This window comes from Simochromis diagramma, unplaced genomic scaffold (assembly GCF_900408965.1).
Source record: "Simochromis diagramma unplaced genomic scaffold, fSimDia1.1 OVJJ01000302.1, whole genome shotgun sequence".
Classification (NCBI taxonomy): Eukaryota; Metazoa; Chordata; class Actinopteri; order Cichliformes; family Cichlidae; genus Simochromis; species Simochromis diagramma.
In genome coordinates, this window is record NW_024386792.1 from 7287862 (window position 1) to 7312926 (window position 25065).

Below are 25065 nucleotides of genomic sequence, written 5' to 3' on the forward strand. Positions count from 1 at the left end.
CAGCTATGCGTATAGCGGCAAGATCTGGCTGCAAGGAGCGTTGGATTCTGCAGAAGTGTTGGATTCTGTAGAAGAGCTGTTACCAGGGCAAGATAACTTGTGGTAGTCCCAGTAGTCTGCAAGAAAATAAGTAATAAATATTATTACATGGGAATAATGCATTCTCTGTTGAATGGCTTCTGTGGATATGATAATATCGGAGAGTCCCAGTGTGTCTAATGTTCAAACGTAGAAAGACAAACATGGGACTCACCTCCTCACTAGAAGAACGTGCATCACGCTCCGTGTGCTGAGTCAATCTGTTTAAAAAAAATACATGCAAATGTGTTGTTTGGATATGACGTACAGGAACACTGATAAAGTCTCTGGTGACTGATTACACACACAGTACAAGATATAGTTATACAATTATATATTAAAACATTAATTTAAGTCTTCAGTCATATTATACTTACAGGATTTGCCAGAGCAAGGCTCAGCAGGCATCCAAGCAGAAAACACAACCTTGATCATGGTTTCAGTGATTCGCCTGTTGACAATACTTCTGATGAGATTTGGTCAAAACCATCAGCAAAATTCACCATGCAACCAACATTATACTGAAAACAGAAGCAATAAAGGATTGATGAAAATGTGTACCGTCAGGTCTTCACAACTTCAGCAGACTGTCTCAGAGATGTGGATGATTGTGGTAATGCTGTACTGACAGTGGAGCGTTTTATACACAGTGCAAGAGATGATTATCCTTCTTAGCATAACTGTTGGGAAATTATAATTCTTAGTAAACATCCTCATCTTAATATAAGAGGAAACACAATTAGGCAATATTTAAGGACACACCTGATTAAACCCTTTTGCTACAGCACAATTAAATAGCAACAAGCTCCTGACTTTTATCCTGTCAACCAATCAAAAGATTATATGGCAACATGTGATATTTGGTTGTTTAGGAACCCCTGAAAATGTTGGAGGTACGACAGTGAGAGAGAGAGAGAGAGAGAGAGAGAGAGAGAGAGAGAGAGAGAGAGAGAACAAGAGCGAGCGGATTCCATAAACCAGGACCTGCTCTTGATGTTCTTTAATTGATTTTTGTCTTCTTATCTATTAAAAAAAGTTAATGTACCTTTGTGCTATAACAGCAAGTCATTAAAAAAAACTGGGTGTTGTTTGTTAACTGCTTAAGCTGCAAAATCTCCTGATTTGTAATAATAGTGAGGTATTTCCATCTGTTTACCAGTTTGCAAACACTATAGGGTGGACACCTACAGTGGTAATATGCATTACTTTCTAGTTATATGAAGAAGTGTTTCCCAAACTTTTGGAGCCATGGCCAATATTTCACATTAGAAAAATCACACAGCACACAACCAAACAAAATGTTGCAAAAAGCATATTGATAATTTTCCCTTGAGAATCCGTGGTGGAAATGATTCAGTGTGTCCTCAGTATACCTTTTTTGCCTCGTTCTGACCACTAGTCATGTTATGGCCTTCAGCTAGGTCAGACTTTTCTCCAAAACCCAGATCAGATTGATTATTTCTTTTCAAATATTCATCTATTGCTATTACGCCCTGCGTGGTCTCACAGCATGACTATTATGTAATTTCTTCTTCCTGTCCTTCTGTTTTACTGGGAGTTGGCAACCTATTTAATTACTGCCCTCTAGTGGAAGAGAAAGTAATTGTTCTGCCTGTTACTCATGCCCATTGCTTAGAGTACTAATCAGGTGGAACCAGATAATCTTCCAGGGCACACCTGATCATTTCTCCAGTGGTTGGCAAACACTGATATTGTCACGGAAAATGGGGTGGGCCGTGTGGAGGAATAAATGAGGACCCAAGAGCAAGCATTCACTGAGGTGCGAAGGAGGTTTGTTGCAACACAAAACACAAGGAGAGAATGGCAAAACGAAACTAAAGATAAACTACACTGGGAGAAACTAAACTACAAAACAGCAAAGCAGAACATGAAGGAAGGTGGGCGAAGAAACATGAAGGTTGACAGCAGGGAGAACACACGGTAGATACACAGACGGACCAGCAAACAGCACACAAGTAGACATGACTTAAATACACACTGAAGAACACAGGGAGATTACAAACATGTGGGAAACACAGCTGGACCTGATGAGCCTGACAGGATGGGGGGAAGCAAAACTGAATACAATGACGTAAGACATGGACCTTCAAAGTAAAACGGGAAACAGTTCAGAAAGATGAAGACGTGACAGTGAACTAAAGCTACACTAAACACGAAGGCACAAGACACAAACCCTAAGAACAAACCCTAAACCAGAATAAACTGAAACATAGAATTATAATATTCAAAACACGATAACTAAACAATCAGAACATAAATCATAATACAGATAAATACCAAAATACAACAAACTGAAAATGCTGGGTCAAATGACCCAGGACCGTGACAGATATAAAGATTAATGTTTACATTGAAGTATTGGACAAATCTGTTGACCTGTATTATTTCATCCAGAACATCCCGAACACCACTACAACAACCTCCTTCTCTCTGAGACAGTCTGCTGCAGCCTTACAACTTAAGGTAATTAAATCTTTACTCTCAGCATTTCTTGTGTAAGGATTGTGAAAGATAATTGTTTTGTTTTTTAATTTGATGTATTTGTCATTTTACTATCTATTGTCTTTAATGTCTTTGTTGTTTGTTTTTTATCAACATCTATAATAACTGAAACCATGCTGAAGGCATTTCTGTTTGGATGCTTCCTGCACTGAACATTCAAAATCTCACTACAACAACCTCCTTCTCTCTGAGACTGTCACAGTCCTGAGTTGGTGACCCAGTGTTCTGTATCTGTTTAATTTGTGTTTCTTAATTATTTTTTATTCATGGTTTTCTTCTGTTAGTGTTTTGGTTTCAATTCAATTCAATTCAATTTTATTTATATAGCGCCAAATCACAACAAAAGTCGCCTCAAGGCGCTTCATAGATACAGAGAAAAACCCAACAATCATATGACCCCCTATGAGCAAGCACTTTGGCGACAGTGGGAAGGAAAAACTCCCTTTTAACAGGAAGAAACCTCCGGCAGAACCAGGCTCAGGGAGGGGCGGCCATCTGCTGCGACCGGTTGGGGTGAGAGAAGGAAGACAGGATAAAGACATGCTGTGGAAGAGAGACAGAGGTTAATAACAGATATGAGGTTAATCACAGATATGATTCAATGCAGAGAGGTCTATTAATACATAGTGAGTGAGAAAGGTGACTGGAAAGGAAAAACTCAATGCATCATGGGAATCCCCCGGCAGCCTACATCTATTGCAGCATAACTAAGGGAGGATTCAGGGTCACCTGGTCCAGCCCTAACTATATGCTTTAGCAAAAAGGAAAGTTTTAAGCCTAATCTTAAAAGTAGAGATAGTGTCTGTCTCCCTGAATCCAAACTGGAAGCTGGTTCCACAGAAGAGGGGCCTGAAAACTGAAGGCTCTCCCTCCCATTCTACTTTTAAATACTCTAGGAACAACAAGTAGGCCTGCAGAGCGAGAGCGAAGCGCTCTAATAGGGTGATATGGTACTACAAGGTCATTAAGATAAGATGGGGCCTGATTATTTAAGACCTTGTATGTGAGGAGCAGGATTTTGAATTCAATTCTGGATTTAACAGGAAGCTAATGAAGGGAAGCCAAAACAGGAGAAATATGCTCTTTCTTTCTGGTCCCTGTCAGTACTCTTGCTGCAGCATTTTGGATTAGTTGAAGGCTTTTCAGCGAGTTTTTTGGACATCCTGATAATAATGAATTACAGTAGTCCAGCCTGGAAGTAATAAATGCATGAACTAGTTTTTTCAGCGTCACTCTGAGACAGGATATTTCTAATTTTAGAGATGTTGCGCAAATGGAAGAAAGCAGTCTTACATATTTGTTTAATATGTGCGTTGAAGGACATGTCCTGGTCAAAAATGACTCCAAGGTTCCTCACCGCGTTACTGGAGGCCAAGGTAATGCCATCCAGAGTAAGAATCTGGTTAGATACCATATTTCTAAGATTTTCAGGGCCGAGTACAATAACCTCAGTTTGATCTGAATTAAGAAGCAGAAAGTTAGCGGCCATCCAGGTCTTTATGTCTTTAAGACATTCCTGCAGTTTAACTAATTGGTGTGTGTCATCTGGCTTCATGGACAGATAGAGCTGGGTGTCATCAGCATAGCAGTGAAAATGTATGCTATGTCTTCTAATGATACTGCCTAAGGGAAGCATGTATAATGTAAACAGAATTGGTCCTAGCACTGAACCCTGTGGAACTCCATAATTAACCTCAGTGTGTGAAGAGGACTCTCCATTTACATGCACAAACTGGAGTCTATTAGATTAGGTTTCTGTCCTAGTATTTCTAGCTCCCTAGTTCAGTAGTATTTCTTGAGTTCTAGTTCTTAGGTTTTGGTATTTGGCTTCCCTGTGTTCTGTGTTGTCTACTCAGTGCCCTCCCATCCCACGTTTCACGTTCCTATGTTCTCTGTCTCCCCGGTCTCTTTGTTAAGTTTACGTATCTTGTGTTCAGTCGCTATGTTTCCTGTTTTACTTTGAAGGTCCGTGTCTTATGTCATTGTATTCAGTTTTCCTTCCTCCCTGTCTCGTCATGTTCATTAGGTTGAGCCATGTCTCCCTCCTGTGTTACCTCTGCATGTCTTCCCTGTATTGCCTCAGCGTTCTCTCCATCAGCTTTCCTGTGTTTCCTGGTTCCTCATCCTTTGGTTCTGGTCCACCCTCAGGTTATATGTTTATGGTTAGTTTTCCCTAGCATTTATGACGCCAGCTCAATGTTGCTTTTTTTTCTTTACCTTTTCTCTTTTCTAAATTGAATCTTGACATTTGACTTTCTGATCACTGTTGCGTTTAGTAGCTGCCAAATAAAGTTCATCAGTGAAAATCAGTTAGACTCAAAATGTGTTGGGATTTTTTTTGTTTGTTTTTCACAAACACCATTGTATTGTATGGTTAGGCACAAGTTTTTGTACACAGATTCTGCCATTTTTTTCTCTTTACACAATCACAGGGAATTTTAAATCAAATAATTGAGATACTAATAGGGCAGCACGGTGGCACGGTGGTTAGCACTGTTGCCGCACAGCAAGAAGGTCCTGAGTTCAATTCCACTATCAGGCCGGGGTCTTTCTGTGTGGAGTTTGCATGTTCTCCCCGTGTTTGCGTGGGTTCTCTCCGGGTACTCCGGCTTCCTCCCACCGTCCAAAGACATGCAGCTTGTGGGGATAGGTTAATTGATTAATCCAAATTGTCACTAGGTGTGAATGTGCGAGTGAATGTGAGTGTGAATGGTTGTCTGTCCCTGTGTGTTGGCCCTGCGACAGACTGGCGACCTGTCCAGGGTGTACCCCGCCTTTCGCCCTATGACAGCTGGGATAGGCTCCAGCGCCCCCCGCGACCCTGAAAAGGATAAGCGGAAGCGAATGGATGGATGGATAATTGAGATACTGTTGCAGAATTGCAGACGTTCACCTTTAATGTGGGTGGGTCTTTACAAAAATATGGCATCAACTGTTTAAGTATTACAAACATTTTTATCTTTTGTGCCTAATTTTGAGCAGCTCAGTACTAATTGGATGGCCTGACATCATTTTATATACAAACATCATTTTTTTTATGCTTTGACTTAAATACTTAAGTCTATACACCATGAACATCATGAATACTGTGTCTCCTCCCTTCAGATGTTCTTCTTGGCATTTACTACAGAGTCTTCGGTTGCTGCTTCTCTTTGGTTCTCTTAATCTTCAGTTTTGTCTTTAATAGCTGCTGTATTGCTTTGGTAAGTGGACTGATTCTTATATAGTGCATTTCTACTCTCCCTGCTTTATACAACATGCCACATTCAACCATATTAATTTTCCCAGCTAACATTCACACACGTTCATATTCCAATGGATGCATCAGAGTAACTTGGGGTTACTAACTTGGGCCAAGTATTTTCGTACAAGCTTTTTTAAACTCTCTATAAGACCAAGTCATTCAAAACTAAGTGGAGATTTTCAATAATCTGTGTGAATAAATTATGAAAAACAATGATGCCGTTCAACATGGGTTTTTATTCATTGTTGGTTCATTTTCAATTCATTCTTTGTAACAGTAATAGCTGTTGGTCAAGGAACAGCTTATCGTATAGCGGCAAGAATCGCTGCAAGGAGCGTTGGATTCTGCAGAAGTGTTGGATTCTGTAGAAGAGCTGTTACCAGGGCAAGATAACTTGTGGTAGTCCCAGTAGTCTGCAAGAAAATAAGTAATAAATATTATTACATGGGATAATGCATTCTCTGTTGAATGGCTTTCTGTGGATATGATAATATCGGAGAGTCCAGTGTGTCTAATGTTCAAACGTAGAAAGACAAAGCATGGGACTCACCTCCTCACTAGATGAAGAACGTGCATCACGCTCGTGTGCTGAGTCAATCTGTTTAAAAAAAAAATACATGCAAATGTGTTGTTTGGATATGACAGTACAGGAACACTGATACAGTCTCTGGTGACTGAATTACACACACAGTACAAGATATAGTTATACATTATATATTAAAACATTAATTTAGTCTTCAGTCATATTATACTTACAGGATTTGCCAGAGCAAGGCTCAGCAGGCATCCAAGCAGAAACACAACCTTGATCATGGTTTCAGTGATTCACCTGTTGACAGTAATTCTGATGAGATGTGGTCAAAACCATCTGCAAAATCACCATTCAACCAACATTATACTGAAAACAGAAGCAATAAAAGATTGATGAGAAATGTTACCGTCAGGTCTTCACAACTTCAGCAGACTGTCTCAGAGATGTGGATGATTGTGGTAATGTTGTACTGACAGTGGAGCGTTTTATACACAGTTGCAAGAGATGATTTATCCTTCTTAGCATAACTGTTGGGAAATTATAATTCTTAGTAAACATCCTCATCTTTATATAAGAGGAAACACAATTAGGCAATATTTAAGGACACACCTGATTAAACCCTTTTGCTACAGCACAATTAAATAGCAACAGGCTCCTGACTTTTATCCTGTCAACCAATCAAAAGATTATATGGCAACATGTGATATTTGGTTGTTTAGGAACCCCTGAAAATGTTGCAGGTAATGACAGTGAGAGAGAGAGAGAGAGAGAGAGAGAGAGAGAGAGAGAGAGAGAGAGAGAGAGAGAGAGAGAGAGAGAACAATAACGAGCGGATTCCATAAACCAGGACCTGCTCTTGATGTTCTTTAATTGATTTTTGTCTTCTTATCTATTAAAAAAAGTTAATGTACCTTTGTGCTATAACAGCAAGTCATTAAAAAAAACTGGGTGTTGTTTGTTAACTGCTTAAGCTGCAAAATCTCCTGATTTGTAATAATAGTGAGGTATTTCCATCTGTTTACCAGTTTGCAAACACTATAGGGTGGACACCTACAGTGGTAATATGCATTACTTTCTAGTTATATGAAGAAGTGTTTCCTAAACTTTTGGAGCCATGGCCAATATTTCACGTTAGAAAAATCACACAGCACACAACCAAACAAAATGTTGCAAAAAGCATATTGATAATTTTCCCTTGAGAATCCGTGGTGGAAATGATTCAGTGTGTCCTCAGTATACCTTTTTTGCCTCGTTCTGACCACTAGTCATGTTATGGCCTTCAGCTAGGTCAGAATTTTCTCCAGAACCCAGATCAGATTGACTATTTCTTTTCAAATATTCATCTATTGCTATTACGCCCTGCGTGGTCTCACAGCATGACTATTATGTAATTTCTTCTTCCTGTCCTTCTGTTTTACTGGGAGTTGGCAACCTATTTAATTACTGCCCTCTAGTGGAAGAGAAAGTAATTGTTCTGCCTGTTACTCATGCCCATTGCTTAGAGTACTAATCAGGTGGAACCAGATAATCTTCCAGGGCACACCTGATCATTTCTCCAGTGGTTGGCAAACACTGATATTGTCACGGAAAACGGGGTGAGCCGTGTGGAGGAATAAATGAGGACCCAAGAGCAGGCATTCACTGAGGTGCGAAGGAGGTTTGTTGCAACATAAAACACAAGGAGCGAATGGCAAAACGGAACTAAAGATAAACTACACTGGGAGAAACTAAACTACAAAACAGCAAAGCAGAACATGAAGGAAGGTGGGCGAAGGAACATGAAGGTTGACAGCAGGGAAAACACACGGTAGATACACAGACAGACCAGCAAACAGCACACAAGTAGACATGACTTAAATACACACTGAAGAACACAGGGAGATTACAAACATGTGGGAAACACAGCTGGACCTGATGAGCCTGACAAGACGAGGGAAGCAAAACTGAATACAATGATGTAACACATGGACCTTCAAAGTAAAACAGGAAATAGGAAACAGTTCAGAAAGACACAAACCCTAAGAACAAACCCTAAACCAGAATAAACTGAAACATAGAATTATAATATTCAAAACACGATAACTAAACAATCAGAACATAAATTATAATACAGATAAATACCAAAATACAACAAACTGAAAATGCTGGGTCAAATGAACCAGGACCGTGACAGATATAAAGATTAATGTTTACATTGAAGTATTGGACAAATCTGTTGACCTGTATTATTTCATCCAGAACATCCCGAACACCACTACAACAACCTCCTTCTCTCTGAGACAGTCTGCTGCAGCCTTACAACTTAAGGTAATTAAATCTTTACTCTCAGCATTTCTTGTGTAAGGATTGTGAAAGATAATTGTTTTGTTTTTTAATTTGATGTATTTGTCATTTTACTATCTTATTGTCTTTAATGTCTTTGTTTGTTTGTTTTTTATCAACATCTATAATAACTGAAACCATGCTGAAGGCATTTCTGTTTGGATGCTTCCTGCACTGAACATTCAGAATCTCACTACAACAACCTCCTTCTCTCTGAAACTGTCACAGTCCTGAGTTGGTGACCCAGTGTTCTGTATCTGTTTAATTTGTGTTTCTTGATTATTTGTTATTCATGGTTTTCACTGTTAGTGTTTTGGTTTCTGTCCTAGTATTCCTAGCTCCCTAGTTCAGTAGTATTTCTTGAGTTCTAGTTCTTAGGTTTTGGTATTTGGCTTCCCTGTGTTCTGTGTTGTCTACTCGGTGCCCTCCCATCCCACGTTTCACGTTCCTATGTTCTCTGTCTCCCCGGTCTCTTTGTTAAGTTTACGTATCTTGTGTTCAGTCGCTATGTTTCCTGTTTTACTTTGAAGGTCCGTGTCTTATGTCATTGTATTCAGTTTTCCTTCCTCCCTGTCTCGTCATGTTCATTAGGTTGAGCCATGTCTCCCTCCTGTGTTACCTCTGCATGTCTTCCCTGTATTGCCTCAGCGTTCTCTCCATCAGCTTTCCTGTGTTTCCTGGTTCCTCATCCTTTGGTTCTGGTCCACCCTCAGGTTATATGTTTATGGTTAGTTTTCCCTAGTTTAGGTTTTGTTAGTTTTCTCTGTTCCGCCTGTTTGCAGTATTGATCATCCATAAATAAAGGCTCGCTTTCTGTTCAAAACATTCTCCCGCATCCATGTCTGCATTTGGGTCCCCATTCTTCTAAAATCCCACACATCTGCCTCTGCAGCTGTGACAGAGACAGTCTGCTGCAGCTGTACAAATAACATTTTTACTCTCAGTATTTTTTGTGCACGGATTGTGAAGGATCATTTTTATTTGCTTGGATGAATCTGTCATTTTAGTTCATCTGATTGTATCTTAACTTTTTCTCAACTTATCTATTTATCTTATTGAACATCACTTTCTGTAAAATGTTCTGTAAAATGGATATTTTTCTCTCTAGAGATGACCAACAACAACAACAGCATCTCCCTGCAGCAGCTTCTCTCTGCCTTCCTACAAGCACTTGCTACAACTACTACAACAGCTGCACCCACTATAACTCCCTGTAATCATAAAGGAAACTAAAAAACCAAAGAGTGGTTTTAAACCAGCATTGCATTTATGACGCCAGGACAATGTTGCTTGTTTTGCTTTACTTTTTCTCTTTTCTAAATTGAATCTTGACTTTTGACTTTCTGATCACTGTTGTGTTTAGTAGCTGCCAAATAAAGTTCATCAGTGAAAATCAGTTAGACTCAAAGTGTATTTTTTTTTGTTTGTTTGTTTTTCACAAACACCATTGTATTGTATGGTTAGGCACAAGTTTTTGTACACAGATTCTGCCATTTTTTCTCTGTACACAATCACAGGGAATTTTAAATCAAACAATTGAGATACTGTTGCAGAATTGCAGACGTTCACCTTTAATGTGGGTGGGTCTTTACAAAAATATGGCATCAACTGTTTAAGTATTACAAACATTTTTATCTTTAGTGCCCAATTTTGAGCAGCTCAGTACTAATTGGATGGCCTGACATCATTTTATATACAAACATCATTTTTTTTATGCTTTGACTTAAATACTTAAGTCTATACACCATGAACATCATGAATACTGTGTCTCCTCCCTTCAGATGTTCTTCTTGGCATTTACTACAGAGTCTTCGGTTGCTGCTTCTCTTTGGTTCTCTTAATCTTCAGTTTTGTCTTTAATAACTGCTGTATTGCTTTGGTAAGTGGACTGATTCTTATATAGTGCATTTCTACTCTCCCTGCTTTATACAACATGCCACATTCAACCATATTAACTTTCCCAGCTAACATTCACACATGTTCATACTCCAATGGATGCATCAGAGTAACTTGGGGTTACTAACTTGGGCCAAGTATTGTGCATACAGACTGGGGAAGCCAGGGATTCAACCACTAACCTTCCTAATCAGTAGATGATCTGTGCTACCTCCTAAGCTCCAGCCACCCCTTTTTCAATATGTTTTTGCAGTGTGATGCATTAATCAGCTGAGCAAGAGTAGAGAGTAAGACATTTTTCATTGAAAATGGTCTGCTTTCTGAAAATAAGTCAGAATTTCAAAAGATTTTTGTTTTTCTGTTAAGCCACAACACTGACCTATGAATCGTACAAGCTTTTTTAAACTCTCTATAAGACCAAGTCATTCAAAACTAAGTGGAGATTTTCAATAATCTGTGTGAATAAATTATGAAAAACAATGATGCCGTTCAACATGGGTTTTTATTCGTTGTTGGTTCATTTTCAATTCATTCTTTGTAACAGTAATAGCTGTTGGTGAAGGAGCAGCTTATCGTATAGCAGCAAGAATGGCTGCAAGGAGCGTTGGATTCTGCAGAAGTGTTGGATTCTGTAGAAGAGCTGCTACCAGGGCAAGATAACTTGTGGTAGTCCCAGTAGTCTGCAAGAAAATAAGTAATAAATATTATTACATGGGATAATGCATTCTCTGTTGAATGGCTTTCTGTGGATATGATAATATCGGAGAGTCCAGTGTGTCTAATGTTCAAACGTAGGAAGACAAGCATGGGACTCACCTCCTCACTAGAAGAACGTGCATCACGCTCGTGTGCTGAGTCAATCTGTTTAAAAAAAAATACATGCAAATGTGTTGTTTGGATATGACAGTACAGGAACACTGATACAGTCTCTGGTGACTGAATTACACACACAGTACAAGATATAGTTATACATTATATATTAAAACATTAATTTAGTCTTCAGTCATATTATACTTACAGGATTTGCCAGAGCAAGGCTCAGCAGGCATCCAAGCAGAAACACAACCTTGATCATGGTTTCAGTGATTCACCTGTTGACAATAATTCTGATGAGATGTGGTCAAAACCATCAGCAAAATCACCATTCAACCAACATTATACTGAAAACAGAAGCAATAAAGGATTGATGAGAAATGTTACCGTCAGGTCTTCACAACTTCAGCAGACTGTCTCAGAGATGTGGATGATTGTGGTAATGCTGTACTGACAGTGGAGCGTTTTATACACAGTTGCAAGAGATGATTTATCCTTCTTAGCATAACTGTTGGGAAATTATAATTCTTAGTAAACATCCTCATCTTAATATAAGAGGAAACACAATTAGGCAATATTTAAGGACACACCTGATTAAACCCTTTTGCTACAGCACAATTAAATAGCAACAAGCTCCTGACTTTTATCCTGTCAACCAATCAAAAGATTATATGGCAACATGTGATATTTGGTTGTTTAGGAACCCCTGAAAATGTTGCAGGTAATGACAGAGAGAGAGAACAATAGCAAGCGGATTCCATAAACCAGGACCTGCTCTTGATGTTCTTTAATTGATTTTTGTCTTCTTATCTATTAAAAAAAGTTAATGTACCTTTGTGCTATAACAGCAAGTCATTAAAAAAAACTGGGTGTTGTTTGTTAACTGCTTAAGCTGCAAAATCTCCTGATTTGTAATAATAGTGAGGTATTTCCATCTGTTTACCAGTTTGCAAACACTATAGGGTGGACACCTACAGTGGTAATATGCATTACTTTCTAGTTATATGAAGAAGTGTTTCCTAAACTTTTGGAGCCATGGCCAATATTTCACATTAGAAAAATCACACAGCACACAACCAAACAAAATGTTGCAAAAAGCATATTGATAGTTTTCCCTTGAGAATCCGTGGTGGAAATGATTCAGTGTGTCCTCAGTATACCTTTTTTTGCCTCGTTCTGACCACTAGTCATGTTATGGCCTTCAGCTAGGTCAGACTTTTCTCCAGAACCCAGATCAGATTGACTATTTCTTTTCAAATATTCATCTATTGCTATTACGCCCTGCGTGGTCTCACAGCATGACTATTATGTAATTTCTTCTTCCTGTCCTTCTGTTTTACTGGGAGTTGGCAACCTATTTAATTACTGCCCTCTAGTGGAAGAGAAAGTAATTGTTCTGCCTGTTACTCATGCCCATTGCTTAGAGTACTAATCAGGTGGAACCAGATAATCTTCCAGGGCACACCTGATCATTTCTCCAGTGGTTGGCAAACACTGATATTGTCACGGAAAACGGGGTGAGCCGTGTGGAGGAATAAATGAGGACCCAAGAGCAGGCATTCACTGAGGTGCGAAGGAGGTTTGTTGCAACATAAAACACAAGGAGCGAATGGCAAAACGGAACTAAAGATAAACTACACTGGGAGAAACTAAACTACAAAACAGCAAAGCAGAACATGAAGGAAGGTGGGCGAAGAAACATGAAGGTTGACAGCAGGGAGAACACACGGTAGATACACAGACGGACCAGCAAACAGCACACAAGTAGACATGACTTAAATACACACTGAAGAACACAGGGAGATTACAAACATGTGGGAAACACAGCTGGACCTGATGAGCCTGACAAGATGGGGGGAAGCAAAACTGAATACAATGATGTAACACATGGACCTTCAAAGTAAAACGGGAAACAGTTCAGAAAGACGAAGACGTGACACTGAACTAAAGCTACACTAAACACGAAGGCACAAGACACAAACCCTAAGAACAAACCCTAAACCAGAATAAACTGAAACATAGAATTATAATATTCAAAACACGATAACTAAACAATCAGAACATAAATCATAATACAGATAAATACCAAAATACAACAAACTGAAAATGCTGGGTCAAATGACCCAGGACCGTGACAGATATAAAGATTAATGTTTACATTGAAGTATTGGACAAATCTGTTGACCTGTATTATTTCATCCAGAACATCCCGAACACCACTACAACAACCTTCTTCTCTCTGAGACAGTCTGCTGCAGCCTTACAACTTAAGGTAATTAAATCTTTACTCTCAGCATTTCTTGTGTAAGGATTGTGAAAGATAATTGTTTTGTTTTTTAATTTGATGTATTTGTCATTTTACTATCTTATTGTCTTTAATGTCTTTGTTTGTTTGTTTTTTTATCAACATCTATAATAACTGAAACCATGCTGAAGGCATTTCTGTTTGGGTGCTTCCTGCACTGAACATTCAGAATCTCACTACAACAACCTCCTTCTCTCTGAGACTGTCACAGTCCTGAGTTGGTGACCCAGTGTTCTGTATCTGTTTAATTTGTGTTTCTTAATTATTTTTTATTCATGGTTTTCTTCTGTTAGTGTTTTGGTTTCTGTCCTAGTATTTCTAGCTCCCTAGTTCAGTAGTATTTCTTGAGTTCTAGTTCTTAGGTTTTGGTATTTGGCTTCCCTGTGTTCTGTGTTGTCTACTCGGTGCCCTCCCATCCCACGTTTCACGTTCCTATGTTCTCTGTCTCCCCGGTCTCTTTGTTAAGTTTACGTATCTTGTGTTCAGTCGCTATGTTTCCTGTTTTACTTTGAAGGTCCGTGTCTTATGTCATTGTATTCAGTTTTCCTTCCTCCCTGTCTCGTCATGTTCATTAGGTTGAGCCATGTCTCCCTCCTGTGTTACCTCTGCATGTCTTCCCTGTATTGCCTCAGCGTTCTCTCCATCAGCTTTCCTGTGTTTCCTGGTTCCTCATCCTTTGGTTCTGGTCCACCCTCAGGTTATATGTTTATGGTTAGTTTTCCCTAGTTTAGGTTTTGTTAGTTTTCTCTGTTCCACCTGTTTGCAGTATTGATCATCCATAAATAAAGGCTCGCTTTCTGTTCAAAACATTCTCCCGCATCCATGTCTGCATTTGGGTCCCCATTCTTCTAAAATCCCACACATCTGCCTCTGCAGCTGTGACAGAGACAGTCTGCTGCAGCTGTACAAATAACATTTTTACTCTCAGTATTTTTTGTGCACGGATTGTGAAGGATCATTTTTATTTGCTTGGATGAATCTGTCATTTTAGTTCATCTGATTGTATCTTAACTTTTTCTCAACTTATGTATTTATCTTATTGAACATCACTTTCTGTAAAATGTTCTGTAAAATGGATATTTTTCTCTCTAGTGATGACCAACAACAACAACAACAGCATCTCCCTGCAGCAGCTTCTCTCTGCCTTCCTACAAGCACTTGCTACAACTACTACAACAGCTGCACCCACTATAACTCCCTGTAATCATAAAGGAAACTAAAAAACCAAAGAGTGGTTTTAAGCCAGCATTGCATTTATGACGCCAGGACAATGTTGCTTGTTTTGCTTTACTTTTTCTCTTTTCTAAATTGAATCTTGACATTTGACTTTCTGATCACTGTTGTGTTTAGTAGCTGCCAAATAAAGTTCATCAGTGAAAATCAAATAGACTCAAAGTGTATTTTTTTTGTTTGTTTGTTTTTCACAAACACCATTGTATTGTATGGTTAGGCACAAGTTTTTGTACACAGATTCTGCCATTTTTTCTCTGTACACAATCACAGGGAATTTTAAATCAAACAATTGAGATACTGTTGCAGAATTGCAGACGTTCACCTTTAATGTGGGTGGGTCTTTACAAAAAATGGCATCAACTGTTTAAGTATTACAAACATTTTTATCTTTAGTGCCCAATTTTGAGCAGCTCAGTACTAATTGGATGGCCTGACATCATTTTATATACAAACATCATTTTTTTTATGCTTTGACTGAAATACTTAAGTCTATACAAGATGAACATCATGAATACTGTGTCTCCTCCCTTCAGATGTTCTTCTTGGCATTTACTACAGAGTCTTCGGTTGCTGCTTCTCTTTGGTTCTCTTAATCTTCAGTTTTGTCTTTAATAGCTGCTGTATTGCTTTGGTAAGTGGACTGATTCTTATATAGTGCATTTCTACTCTCCCTGCTTTATACAACATGCCACATTCAACCATATTAACTTTCCTAGCTAACATTCACACACGTTCATACTCCAATGGATGCATCAGAGTAACTTGGGGTTACTAACTTGGGCCAAGTATTTTCGTACAAGCTTTTTTAAACTCTCTATAAGACCAAGTCATTCAAAAATAAGTGGAGATTTTCAATAATCTGTGTGAATAAATTATGAAAAACAATGATGCCGTTCAACATGGGTTTTTATTCATTGTTGGTTCATTTTCAATTCATTCTTTGTAACAGTAATAGCTGTTGGTGAAGGAGCAGCTTATCGTATAGCAGCAAGAATCGCTGCAAGGAGCGTTGGATTCTGCAGAAGTGTTGGATTCTGTAGAAGAGCTGCTACCAGGGCAAGATAACTTGTGGTAGTCCCAGTAGTCTGCAAGAAAATAAGTAATAAATATTATTACATGGGATAATGCATTCTCTGTTGAATGGCTTTCTGTGGATATGATAATATCGGAGAGTCCAGTGTGTCTAATGTTCAAACGTAGAAAGACAAACATGGGACTCACCTCCTCACTAGAAGAACGTGCATCACGCTCGTGTGCTGAGTCAATCTGTTTAAAAAAAATACATGCAAATGTGTTGTTTGGATATGACAGTACAGGAACACTGATACAGTCTCTGGCGACACGATTTCACACACAGTACAAGATATAGTTATACATTATATATTAAAACATTAATTTAGTCTACAGTCATATTACACTTACAGGATTTGCCAGAGCAAGGCTCAGCAGGCATCCAAGCAGAAACACAACCTTGATCATGGTTTCAGTGATTTCACCTGTTGAGAATATTTCAGATGAGATGTGGTCAAAACCATCTGCAAAATCACCATTCAACCAACATTACACTGAAAACACAGAAGCAATAAAGGATTGATGAGAAATGTTACCGTCAGGTCTTCACAACTTCAGCAGACTGTCTCAGAGATGTGGATGATTGTGGTAATGTTGTACTGGTAGTGAAGCTTTTTATACACAGTTGCAAGTGATGATTTAACCTCATTTGCGTAACTGTTGGGAAATTGTAACTCTTAGCAAACATCCAAATCTTCATAAGGAGAAACACCATTGGGCAATAATCAGGGACACACCTGAATTACACCTAATTCTTAGTAGGTATGATTTCTGTCAGAAATTATATACCATGGTTGGTTTTGTCTAACATTCAAATGTGAAACTGTTGTGTACATTGTCCGTACTTGATATCAATTTTGGTCTGAGATACTTAAAACTAAAGGGTTAAGTACCAGTCTTCCAGTCAGCATTCAGTGATATTTTCTTTGTCCTAGAGGTCTTGAATGTGAAGAAATGTTGTATTTCATAGAATAATACTTGGGATTTGTGGTCTATTGTGTATGCAAGAGCTAATCTTGTTGCTGAACCACAGTGATATGAGATTTGCCAGGTATGTATTCACATACAAAACTAAAATGTGTTTGTGAATGTTCCTTACGTACAATTGTCTACACGTAAAAATATATGAAGAATGGTCACTATGTCCTCTCTATCTTTATATCTATATAATAAATCTTTGTGTATTACCACTGCAGTTTCAATTAAAAGAATTTTTAAAAATGCAAGTGTCCATGACCATTTTTATTTATCTTCTAACATCCAGGGATCCTCATGATGTGTTTCACAGTGTCTAACAAGCTTTGTAAAGTATCTTGATGCATGCTCAATCATCCTGGTAAGGAAGTCCAAAAACTGAATCTGTCCATCTTGATGTGGCGTTTAGAGTAGGAGAGCGCAGTGTTTTGAGAAAATGCTTCTCAGCTGTTCCGATGCTCGTAACACCTAAGCAATCACTAAGGACTTTCACTTGAAAAAAAAGTAGTTGTCCAACTCTCCTGTCTTGCCTTGGGCATTCTTTAATCAAATTACTGGAGTTTGAGGACATGAACTGATAACTTTCTCCTTCAGGATTTTATGGTAGAGAGAAAAGAAGTCACTACCACTGTCACTGTTTTAGTTTTGCACCAAAGGGACTGGCCTAATGCCTCAAACCTCTCAAAAAGGTCAACTTTTGTCTGATCAGTCCAAAGAAGATTTTACCAAAAGTTAGACGCAACAAGTCCGATACAACTTTATGAAGCTCACTTCTGTGTGATGGCAGCGACACTGCGGTGGGTTGTTGAAGATATCCTGAACTTTTGTCTTTGTAACTGCTGCTGATTTTAGCTGTTAACTGATGTTAGCCAGCATTAGTGAAACTTTCTCTGAAGTTGATGTAACAGTGTTGGACTCAGCCTCTTGACAAATAAGCTCTCATACAATGTGAGAATGTGATGAAACTGTTTATCAGCGGGAAAGTGTGATATATGTAGTGTGATAGGGCACTCGAACCTAATCCTAGCAAAATGTTAGCTTATGACCTGGCTGGTTTTGTTGTTTAGTCAGCTCTTTTTTGGTGTGGTATAGCTCTCATTTCAAAAACACAAGCAAGGACCCACCTTTCCTGTTCTTTAATTAATAATAATAATGGACTGCATTTATATAGCCCTTTTCAAGACCCTCAAAGCACTTTACAATTCCACTATTCATTCACACACTGATGGAGGCAAGCTACAGTTGTAGCCACAGCTGCTCTGGGGCAGACTGACAGAAGCAAGGCTGCCATATCACGCCATCAGCCCCTCTGGCCATCACCAGTAGGTGAAGTGTCTTGCCCAAGGACACAACAACCAAGACAGACAGAGCTGGGGATCGAACCAGCAACCATCCGGTTACAAGATGAGCTTCCCCACCCCCTGAAACACGGTCACCCAAATTGAATAACTTTTAAGTTTTATGTGGACCATCTATCAAATAAACTCAAACCTATAACAGCGACTCATTTCCCAACAATCCCTGATGCTACACTGGGTGTTGTCTGTAAACTGCCTAAGCTGGTAAAGCTCCTGATTTGTAATCATAGCGAGGATTTCCATCTGTTTACCAGTTTGCAAACACTACAGGGTGGAGACCTACATTACGGTGGTAATGTGCAATGTTTTCTGGTTATATTCAGATTAATGTTAACATTTCAGTATTGGACAAATCTATTAAACTATGTTATTTCTCATACTTGTGATAAAATGAGTCCAACATAATTATATCAGCTTGAACTGTGAAATAAATGCCAGAACATTTTTTTTAAATTTTGAGTGTTTGTTGAACCCTTCTGATGAAATGTTTTCAAAAAGATATTCAATTTAAATTTTCACATACATTTATTTAAATTTGTATCATATTTGCTACATCTGGCAACAAAAAGTCACAAAAGTAAAAAAAAAAGATCAAATATGTTACACTTGGCTTTACAGGGCTAGTCATCAGCCACACCTTGAAATGTGGAGGAGGATGTATTCTTAACAAAGCTGATCCAGTAACTGTATATAAGAAAAGCTGAACATCCAGAACACCACTACAACAACCTCCTTGAGACAATCTGCTGCAGCCTTACAACTTAAGGTGATTAAATCTTTACTCTTAGCATTTCTTGAGTAAGGATTGTGAAAGACTTTTTTTTTTTTTTTTTTTGCTTGAGTGAATTTGTCATTTTAGCATATCTTATTGTCTTTAATCTTTTTTCAACAGGTACATTAACTGAAACAATACTGAAAGTACTTCTGCTTGGATGCTTCCTGTGCGGGACTCTGGTTAAACCTGCAAGTATTATCATAAGTGATATATTAGCAGATATTATTTTAATATGCAAATACAAGTAATACCATACTTTGGATGATGGTGAGGGCACACGGACACTATGGTGACTCTCACCACAGCTCACATGAGGCGAGTGCTTTCTTTCGCCTCCACATTCAAATCACAGATGAACTGTAAAAGCTTTGGGTTTTTTTTTCTCTCTACAGATCACCAACAACAACAATATCTTCCTGCAGCAGCTTCTCTTTGCCCTCCTACAAGCACTTGTTACAGCTACTATAACAGCTGCACCCACTATAACTCCCTGAAATCGTAAAAGGAAACTAAATTTCAATGAGTGGTTTTAAGCCAGCATTGCTTTTATGAAGCCAGCACAATGTTGCTTGTTTTGCATTAGTTTTTCTCTTTTCCAAATTGAATCTTGATTTTTTTATTAAATCTTTCTGCTCACTATTGTGTCAGTCAAGATTCAATTTGGAAAAGAGAAAAACTATCAATATCACCACAAGTTTTTGGTACACAGATTTTTTCATTTTTTCTCTGTACACAATCACAGTGAATTTTCAAACAAACCATCAAGATAATGTTGAATTGCAGACTTTCAGCTTTAGTTCAAGTGTCTCTAGAAAAATACTGCATTTACTGTGTAAGAACTACAAATACCGATACCTTTTATCTGTAGACCCAAATTTTCAGCAGCTCAAAAATAGCTGGATGAATTGACATCATTTTATATACAAACATTATTTTTTATACTTTGATGGAAATAACACAAACCATAAGAATCAAAAATACTATTTCTCTTCAGATTTTTTTTTAGACCTTTAGGAAAAGTCTTCAGGTGCTGCTTCTTTGTGGGTCTCTTTTTCTTCAGTTTTGTCTCCAGTATCTGCTGTGTGGGTTTGTGTCGGGTGACTAACTTGGCCATTGCACCTCAATAAATGGACAAACCAGTGCTGTGTCTACTCATTACCAACGAATGTGCAAAGAACTAATGATTACATTGTATCTATAGGCACTTTGTTACTAGCAGTCTAGCACAGATACAGTTAATTTGTTACTATTTCTTTAGTTGAATCTATGAACAACCACAAAAAAGAACATAGTTTGACAGGCAGAAATTTGTATTTTTGCACAAATAAGTTGATTCCCAGAGAGCGGTTACAAAACAACACACACAAAAAATAAAACCTCCAAAAAAGATCAGTTGTACTGTATTTGAAAGTCAGGTTCTTTTTCAATTTCAATTTAACTGAATTCAGTTCCAAATCACAATAACAGTTGCCTCATTACACATAGCAGACAGGTCTGGCCCAGATCTGGTGTCAAGCTGGCACTGCTGGCTGACTTCTGGCATGGTAAGTGGTATGTCATCCAGATGTGGACCAGGTCTGGCAATGATGGCACTATTTATGTTCCTATTTTCCTATTTTAGTTAGAATACCCAAATACCATGTTGCAATACTATACTGCTAGGGTAGCCAACGTTTCAAATGCAGGTTTAACAGGTTTGTGAGTGTACACTTTATCCAAAACTTAGTGACAGTTTACTCATTGTTTCCACTGGGAGGCTGTAGCTCAGGCGGTAGAGCAGGTCACCTTCTGATTGGAAGATGAGTGGTTCAATCCCCGCCTCCCCCAGTCTGCATGTCAAGAGTATGAATGTAGTTAGGAAGCACTCAGTTTAGAGAAAGAGTGTGATTTGTGAATGGGGCATGTTGTATAGGGCACCTTGAGTAATCTGAGAGAGTAGAAAAGTGCTGAATAAGAATCAGTCCATTCACTGTCTGAACAGAGTTTTGTCATCTTACTTTTGCACTATTATGTTCCGGCACATGTTGTTATTATATGGCTTGATTAAGCTACACATTATGCTGACATCTGGGGCCAGAGCTGAAACTGTTCGGGGCCAGAGCTGAAACTGTTCTGGGCCAGCACAGGGCCAGCAGTGTGTCTGCAACTCACCCGTGGCTGCACACAACTTATACATGGCCCAAATACCACTAAGAATGATGGCCCTTTGGTGGCCCAGATCAGGTTTACCAGAGGTAATCCACACATGGGCCAGTGTAAAAGGTTAACATCTGTGTTTAAGTTGAAATGTGTGGCTGGTAAATCTGGATTACACTAATAGTTAAAAAGTTAAGAGATAAAAAGACTTATGGGGATGTTAGTTCAGTTTATGTCTTCATACAAGGAAAAAAGGGAACACCCCAGTTATAATTTGGTCTTTGTTATATCGTTCAGTGTTAAATCAGTATTTTTTCTAATTACACTTTACATCTTCCATGGCATTACTTGAAAAATACCACTAGGTGGCGCATAGCGGCCAGGAGGAGCGTAAACCCCCTCTGGGAGGCAAATCTGCAGAATAAATCCTGCAGTTGAAACGTAAACAAGTTCATGATCTGTGCCTCTTTATTTCAATACACAGGTGGGTTACTAGTCCTCAAAATGACTAATAGGTAACACAGTAGAAGCAATAAGACTGTTGTGAACTCGTGAATGAAAGTATACCGTTATAAGTTAAGTACTGTTTAAGTATTGTGTTTTGAATGAGATCGTGACGTGAACGTGATCGTGCTAGGCTAATGAACTGGCTAGCGGGGGAAGTGAGCTTCAAGTACCGTAGCGATGCTAAGGCACGTTCTCAGTTGTGTGTTCTCTATATGTCTTGTTGAAGTAAGACAGGATGCAAAGGCTGTAATTAATGCTTGCATAGCTGCTCATGTGCTGTATATGAATGGTTATTTGCTATTCACGGGCTGTGAGTTACAGTACATTGTATTTCTTGATGCAGTGATATGTATGTGTAACCGGAACAAAGGCTGAGGCAACCTGGTCACTGCGAGCCAATGTTATCTATATTTATGATGGTTAATGTATACTCGCCAAGGTTATTCCTGTACTTTTGACAATGCGCTGACAGCTGTTATGCCACACGTTACAAAGAATTGCTGGTTCTTATGAGAGGCGATTAATGATTTGTTCCACTGTTGATGAGCAGAATAAATCCTGCAGTTGAAACGTAAACAAGTTCATGATCTGTGCCTCTTTATTTCAATACACAGCTATAGGATCTAGGATCGCACCCCTCCCGGGCACCTGTCACACCAGGGGGGCAACAATCGTGGGGGCTCGTCCGGGATTAGTGCCTCCTCTTGACGGCAGCTAATCATAAAGTAATAAACCAAGACCAACGTGCTACGTCTGCTCCATCTGTGGTACCAGAATGGCGGCTGTGCAGGAGCTGCGACGAGGAATACAGAGAAAGCTTCATGAGCTTATTAACACTGCTAAGACAGAGGTGTTGTACAAGCTTGTAGACACCATCAAGGATGAGGTGGAAGATGACCTACCAGGAGATGATGCAACAGAGGTGGAACTCTATGACTTCATTGTGGACTTTTTGAAAAGTGACCGGCTGGCAAGTCAGGAGGACCAAGGCATGTCTCGCCTGCTAGTATTCAACGACTTCATCACTGACCTGCAACGACCTCCGGTGGCTGCAGATGAGGACTGTGAGCTGGGTGCAGAAACAGACTCTGTGGTAACACCTTCAGTAGTTAGTGTGAAGGCAGATAGAACCTGCATGGTAACCAGTCAAGTAACTGATGTTATAAAACTGGCAGATGTTGCAGCGCTCCTGCCTCGTAGAGAATTCAAGCTCCACAGTGGACAGATTTCTGACTCAGATTCAGATGTCAGTTATAGCTCTCTGTGTAGACAGATTGATGAAGGGCTAGCTGAGAATTTTACAGAAGCAGAGATAATCCGAACTGTCCTAAAGATAATTAAACCAGGTACATTTAAGGATATGCTAATGACCAAACCTGGATTAACGGTGGCTGAGCTCAAACGGTTCCTCAGAGCACACCTGAGAGACAAGAGCAGTGCAGAGCTATTTCAGGAGCTTAGCAATGCTAAACAACAGGACAGAGAAAGTCCACATCAGTACATGTACCGGCTAATGGGGCTAAAAGAGCGTGTGATGTTTGCTTCTCAGCAGAGTAGCTCAGAGTTCCAATATACCAGTCAACTGATTCAAGGAGTATTTCTTCATTCATTGTATCAAGGAATGAGTGAGAAATACACTCATGTCCGAAGAGACCTAAGGCCTCTCATTTCTAACATGAGTTGTGCTGATGACTTTATCCTAGAGATAATGACCAAGTCAGTTAGTGAAGAAGTTGAGAGACAAACTCGCCTAGGTCAGACACAGAGAACAAAAGCAGTCACAGTTAGTGCCATGCAGCAGGGTGAAAGACAACCCGCAGCTCAGCCTCCAGCCGAGGTCCAAGCCACCGTCCTGCAAACCCAAGCTGAAGTCCAGGCACAACGAGCAGCCCTGCATGAACTAACAGCACAGGTGTCTGTTTTGGCCAAGGCTATTGAGAAGGCTCTCACTTCAGAGGGAAGTCCCTCTGGGTCCACACAGGTCAGCTCACTTAGTACTGCCCCACCATCCAAGTCCTCCGTGAAAGGAAAATGCAGGCCCTGTATAACCCAAGGGATTGCCAGTTGTAACCACTGTTTCCAGTGTGGCCAGGAGGGACACCGGGCCGTGGGCTGTCTGTCCAAGTACAAATCAGGAAACACCAAAGGGTCACTGGGGAGGGACCACCAGTGATCAGACAAGAGCCAGGGTCCCAAAACATTGTAACGAACCATGAGAGCAGGACTCCAACTGATAATCAGCCACTCCTAAGAAAGAGACCGGGGAAAGGAAACCATGTAGTCCAACTGATAGGCAAAAGGTGTATGCTTACCTGTTACCTTAATGGTGTACCAACTGAGGTGCTACTGGACAGTGGGGTTCAGGTCACAATAATGGCAAAGTCGTGGATAGAGAAGCACCTACCAGACACAAAAGTCAGGTCGCTTAAAGAGCTTTTACCAAATGATCCACTCAGAATAACAGCAGCTAATGGGACGGATGTCCCCTTTGAGGGTTGGGCTGAGGTACTAGTGGAAATCAGAAGTGAAAAACATGGCCAGGTAGCCATACATGTACCCATGTTAGTGAGTCAGAGCTGTGTGAATGGTCTGTTATTAGGTTTCAATGTGATAGAGGAGCTCATCCTAGAATGTCTGGAAAAATCAGGGAGCGTCAGTTTAAGTGATTTGCTAGCAGAGGCATTAAAACTCCATCGAGATACAGCTGAAACAATTGTTTCTGTTGTCAGCGAAACCCCAACGTGCCAACAAACTAGGAATGAGATGATCAGATTAGGAAAGAGAGGTCTCACAGTTCCTAGTGGCCAAATATGTCAAGTGAAATGCCACATCAGGGGTTGGCCTGAGGAGGGGACAATGTTATTTGAACCAGCATTAAAAGGAGATGTCCCAGATGGACTGGATTTATTTCCTGCTTTAGTTAATGTGCCTCCTGGTGCATCTAAGACTGTAAAAATCCCAGTCTGCAATTCAACCAAACATGATATCTTCTTGCCACCAAGGATGGCCTTGGGCTGCATAGAAGGAATCATAGACAGCAGGCCAATAGATTTTGGTCCCCCTTATCAGCAGTCAGGGCAGTCAAGTACTGATACATATATACGTACCACGCAGGGTAGCCAAGCCAGTCACAACAGTATCCCAGAGACTTATACATCAAAAAAATGGCATCCTCCTGTTAACTTGGAGCATCTTGATCAGCAGCAGCAGGAAGTTGTGCGTCAGATGCTCTTTGAGGAATCTGATGTGTTTGCTAGAGGGGAGGGAGACATAGGTTGCATACCCAACTTGCAGCTG

General features: G+C 39.6%; 1 protein-coding gene and 4 long non-coding RNA genes across 5 annotated transcripts; 1 reads left to right on the forward strand and 4 right to left on the reverse strand.

Annotated features, from left to right (window-relative positions):
- LOC120728907 lies at window positions 1-721 on the reverse strand. The gene is made up of 4 exons (XR_005694805.1): window positions 640-721; window positions 456-529; window positions 254-299; window positions 1-116 (listed from the first exon to the last, which is right to left on the reverse strand). It is a non-coding gene; the product is annotated as an uncharacterized LOC120728907 (long non-coding RNA).
- Window positions 722-6061: 5340 nt separating this feature from the next.
- On the reverse strand, window positions 6062-6908 carry LOC120728906. Its single transcript, XR_005694804.1, has 4 exons — window positions 6784-6908; window positions 6602-6674; window positions 6396-6443; window positions 6062-6258 (listed from the first exon to the last, which is right to left on the reverse strand). It is a non-coding gene; the product is annotated as an uncharacterized LOC120728906 (long non-coding RNA).
- A 4170-nt stretch (window positions 6909-11078) lies between these two features.
- Window positions 11079-11925, reverse strand: LOC120728905. Its single transcript, XR_005694803.1, has 4 exons — window positions 11796-11925; window positions 11614-11686; window positions 11412-11456; window positions 11079-11275 (listed from the first exon to the last, which is right to left on the reverse strand). It is a non-coding gene; the product is annotated as an uncharacterized LOC120728905 (long non-coding RNA).
- Window positions 11926-15834: 3909 nt separating this feature from the next.
- LOC120728911 lies at window positions 15835-16669 on the reverse strand. The gene is made up of 4 exons (XR_005694808.1): window positions 16554-16669; window positions 16369-16442; window positions 16168-16212; window positions 15835-16031 (listed from the first exon to the last, which is right to left on the reverse strand). It is a non-coding gene; the product is annotated as an uncharacterized LOC120728911 (long non-coding RNA).
- Window positions 16670-20760: 4091 nt separating this feature from the next.
- LOC120729242 lies at window positions 20761-23941 on the forward strand. Its single transcript, XM_040024782.1, has 2 exons — window positions 20761-21745; window positions 22383-23941. Exon 2 carries the CDS (start codon window positions 22544-22546, stop codon window positions 23939-23941), a length of 1398 nt encoding a protein of 465 aa, XP_039880716.1. The 5' UTR covers window positions 20761-21745; window positions 22383-22543.
- The last annotated feature ends 1124 nt before the right edge of the window (window positions 23942-25065 follow it).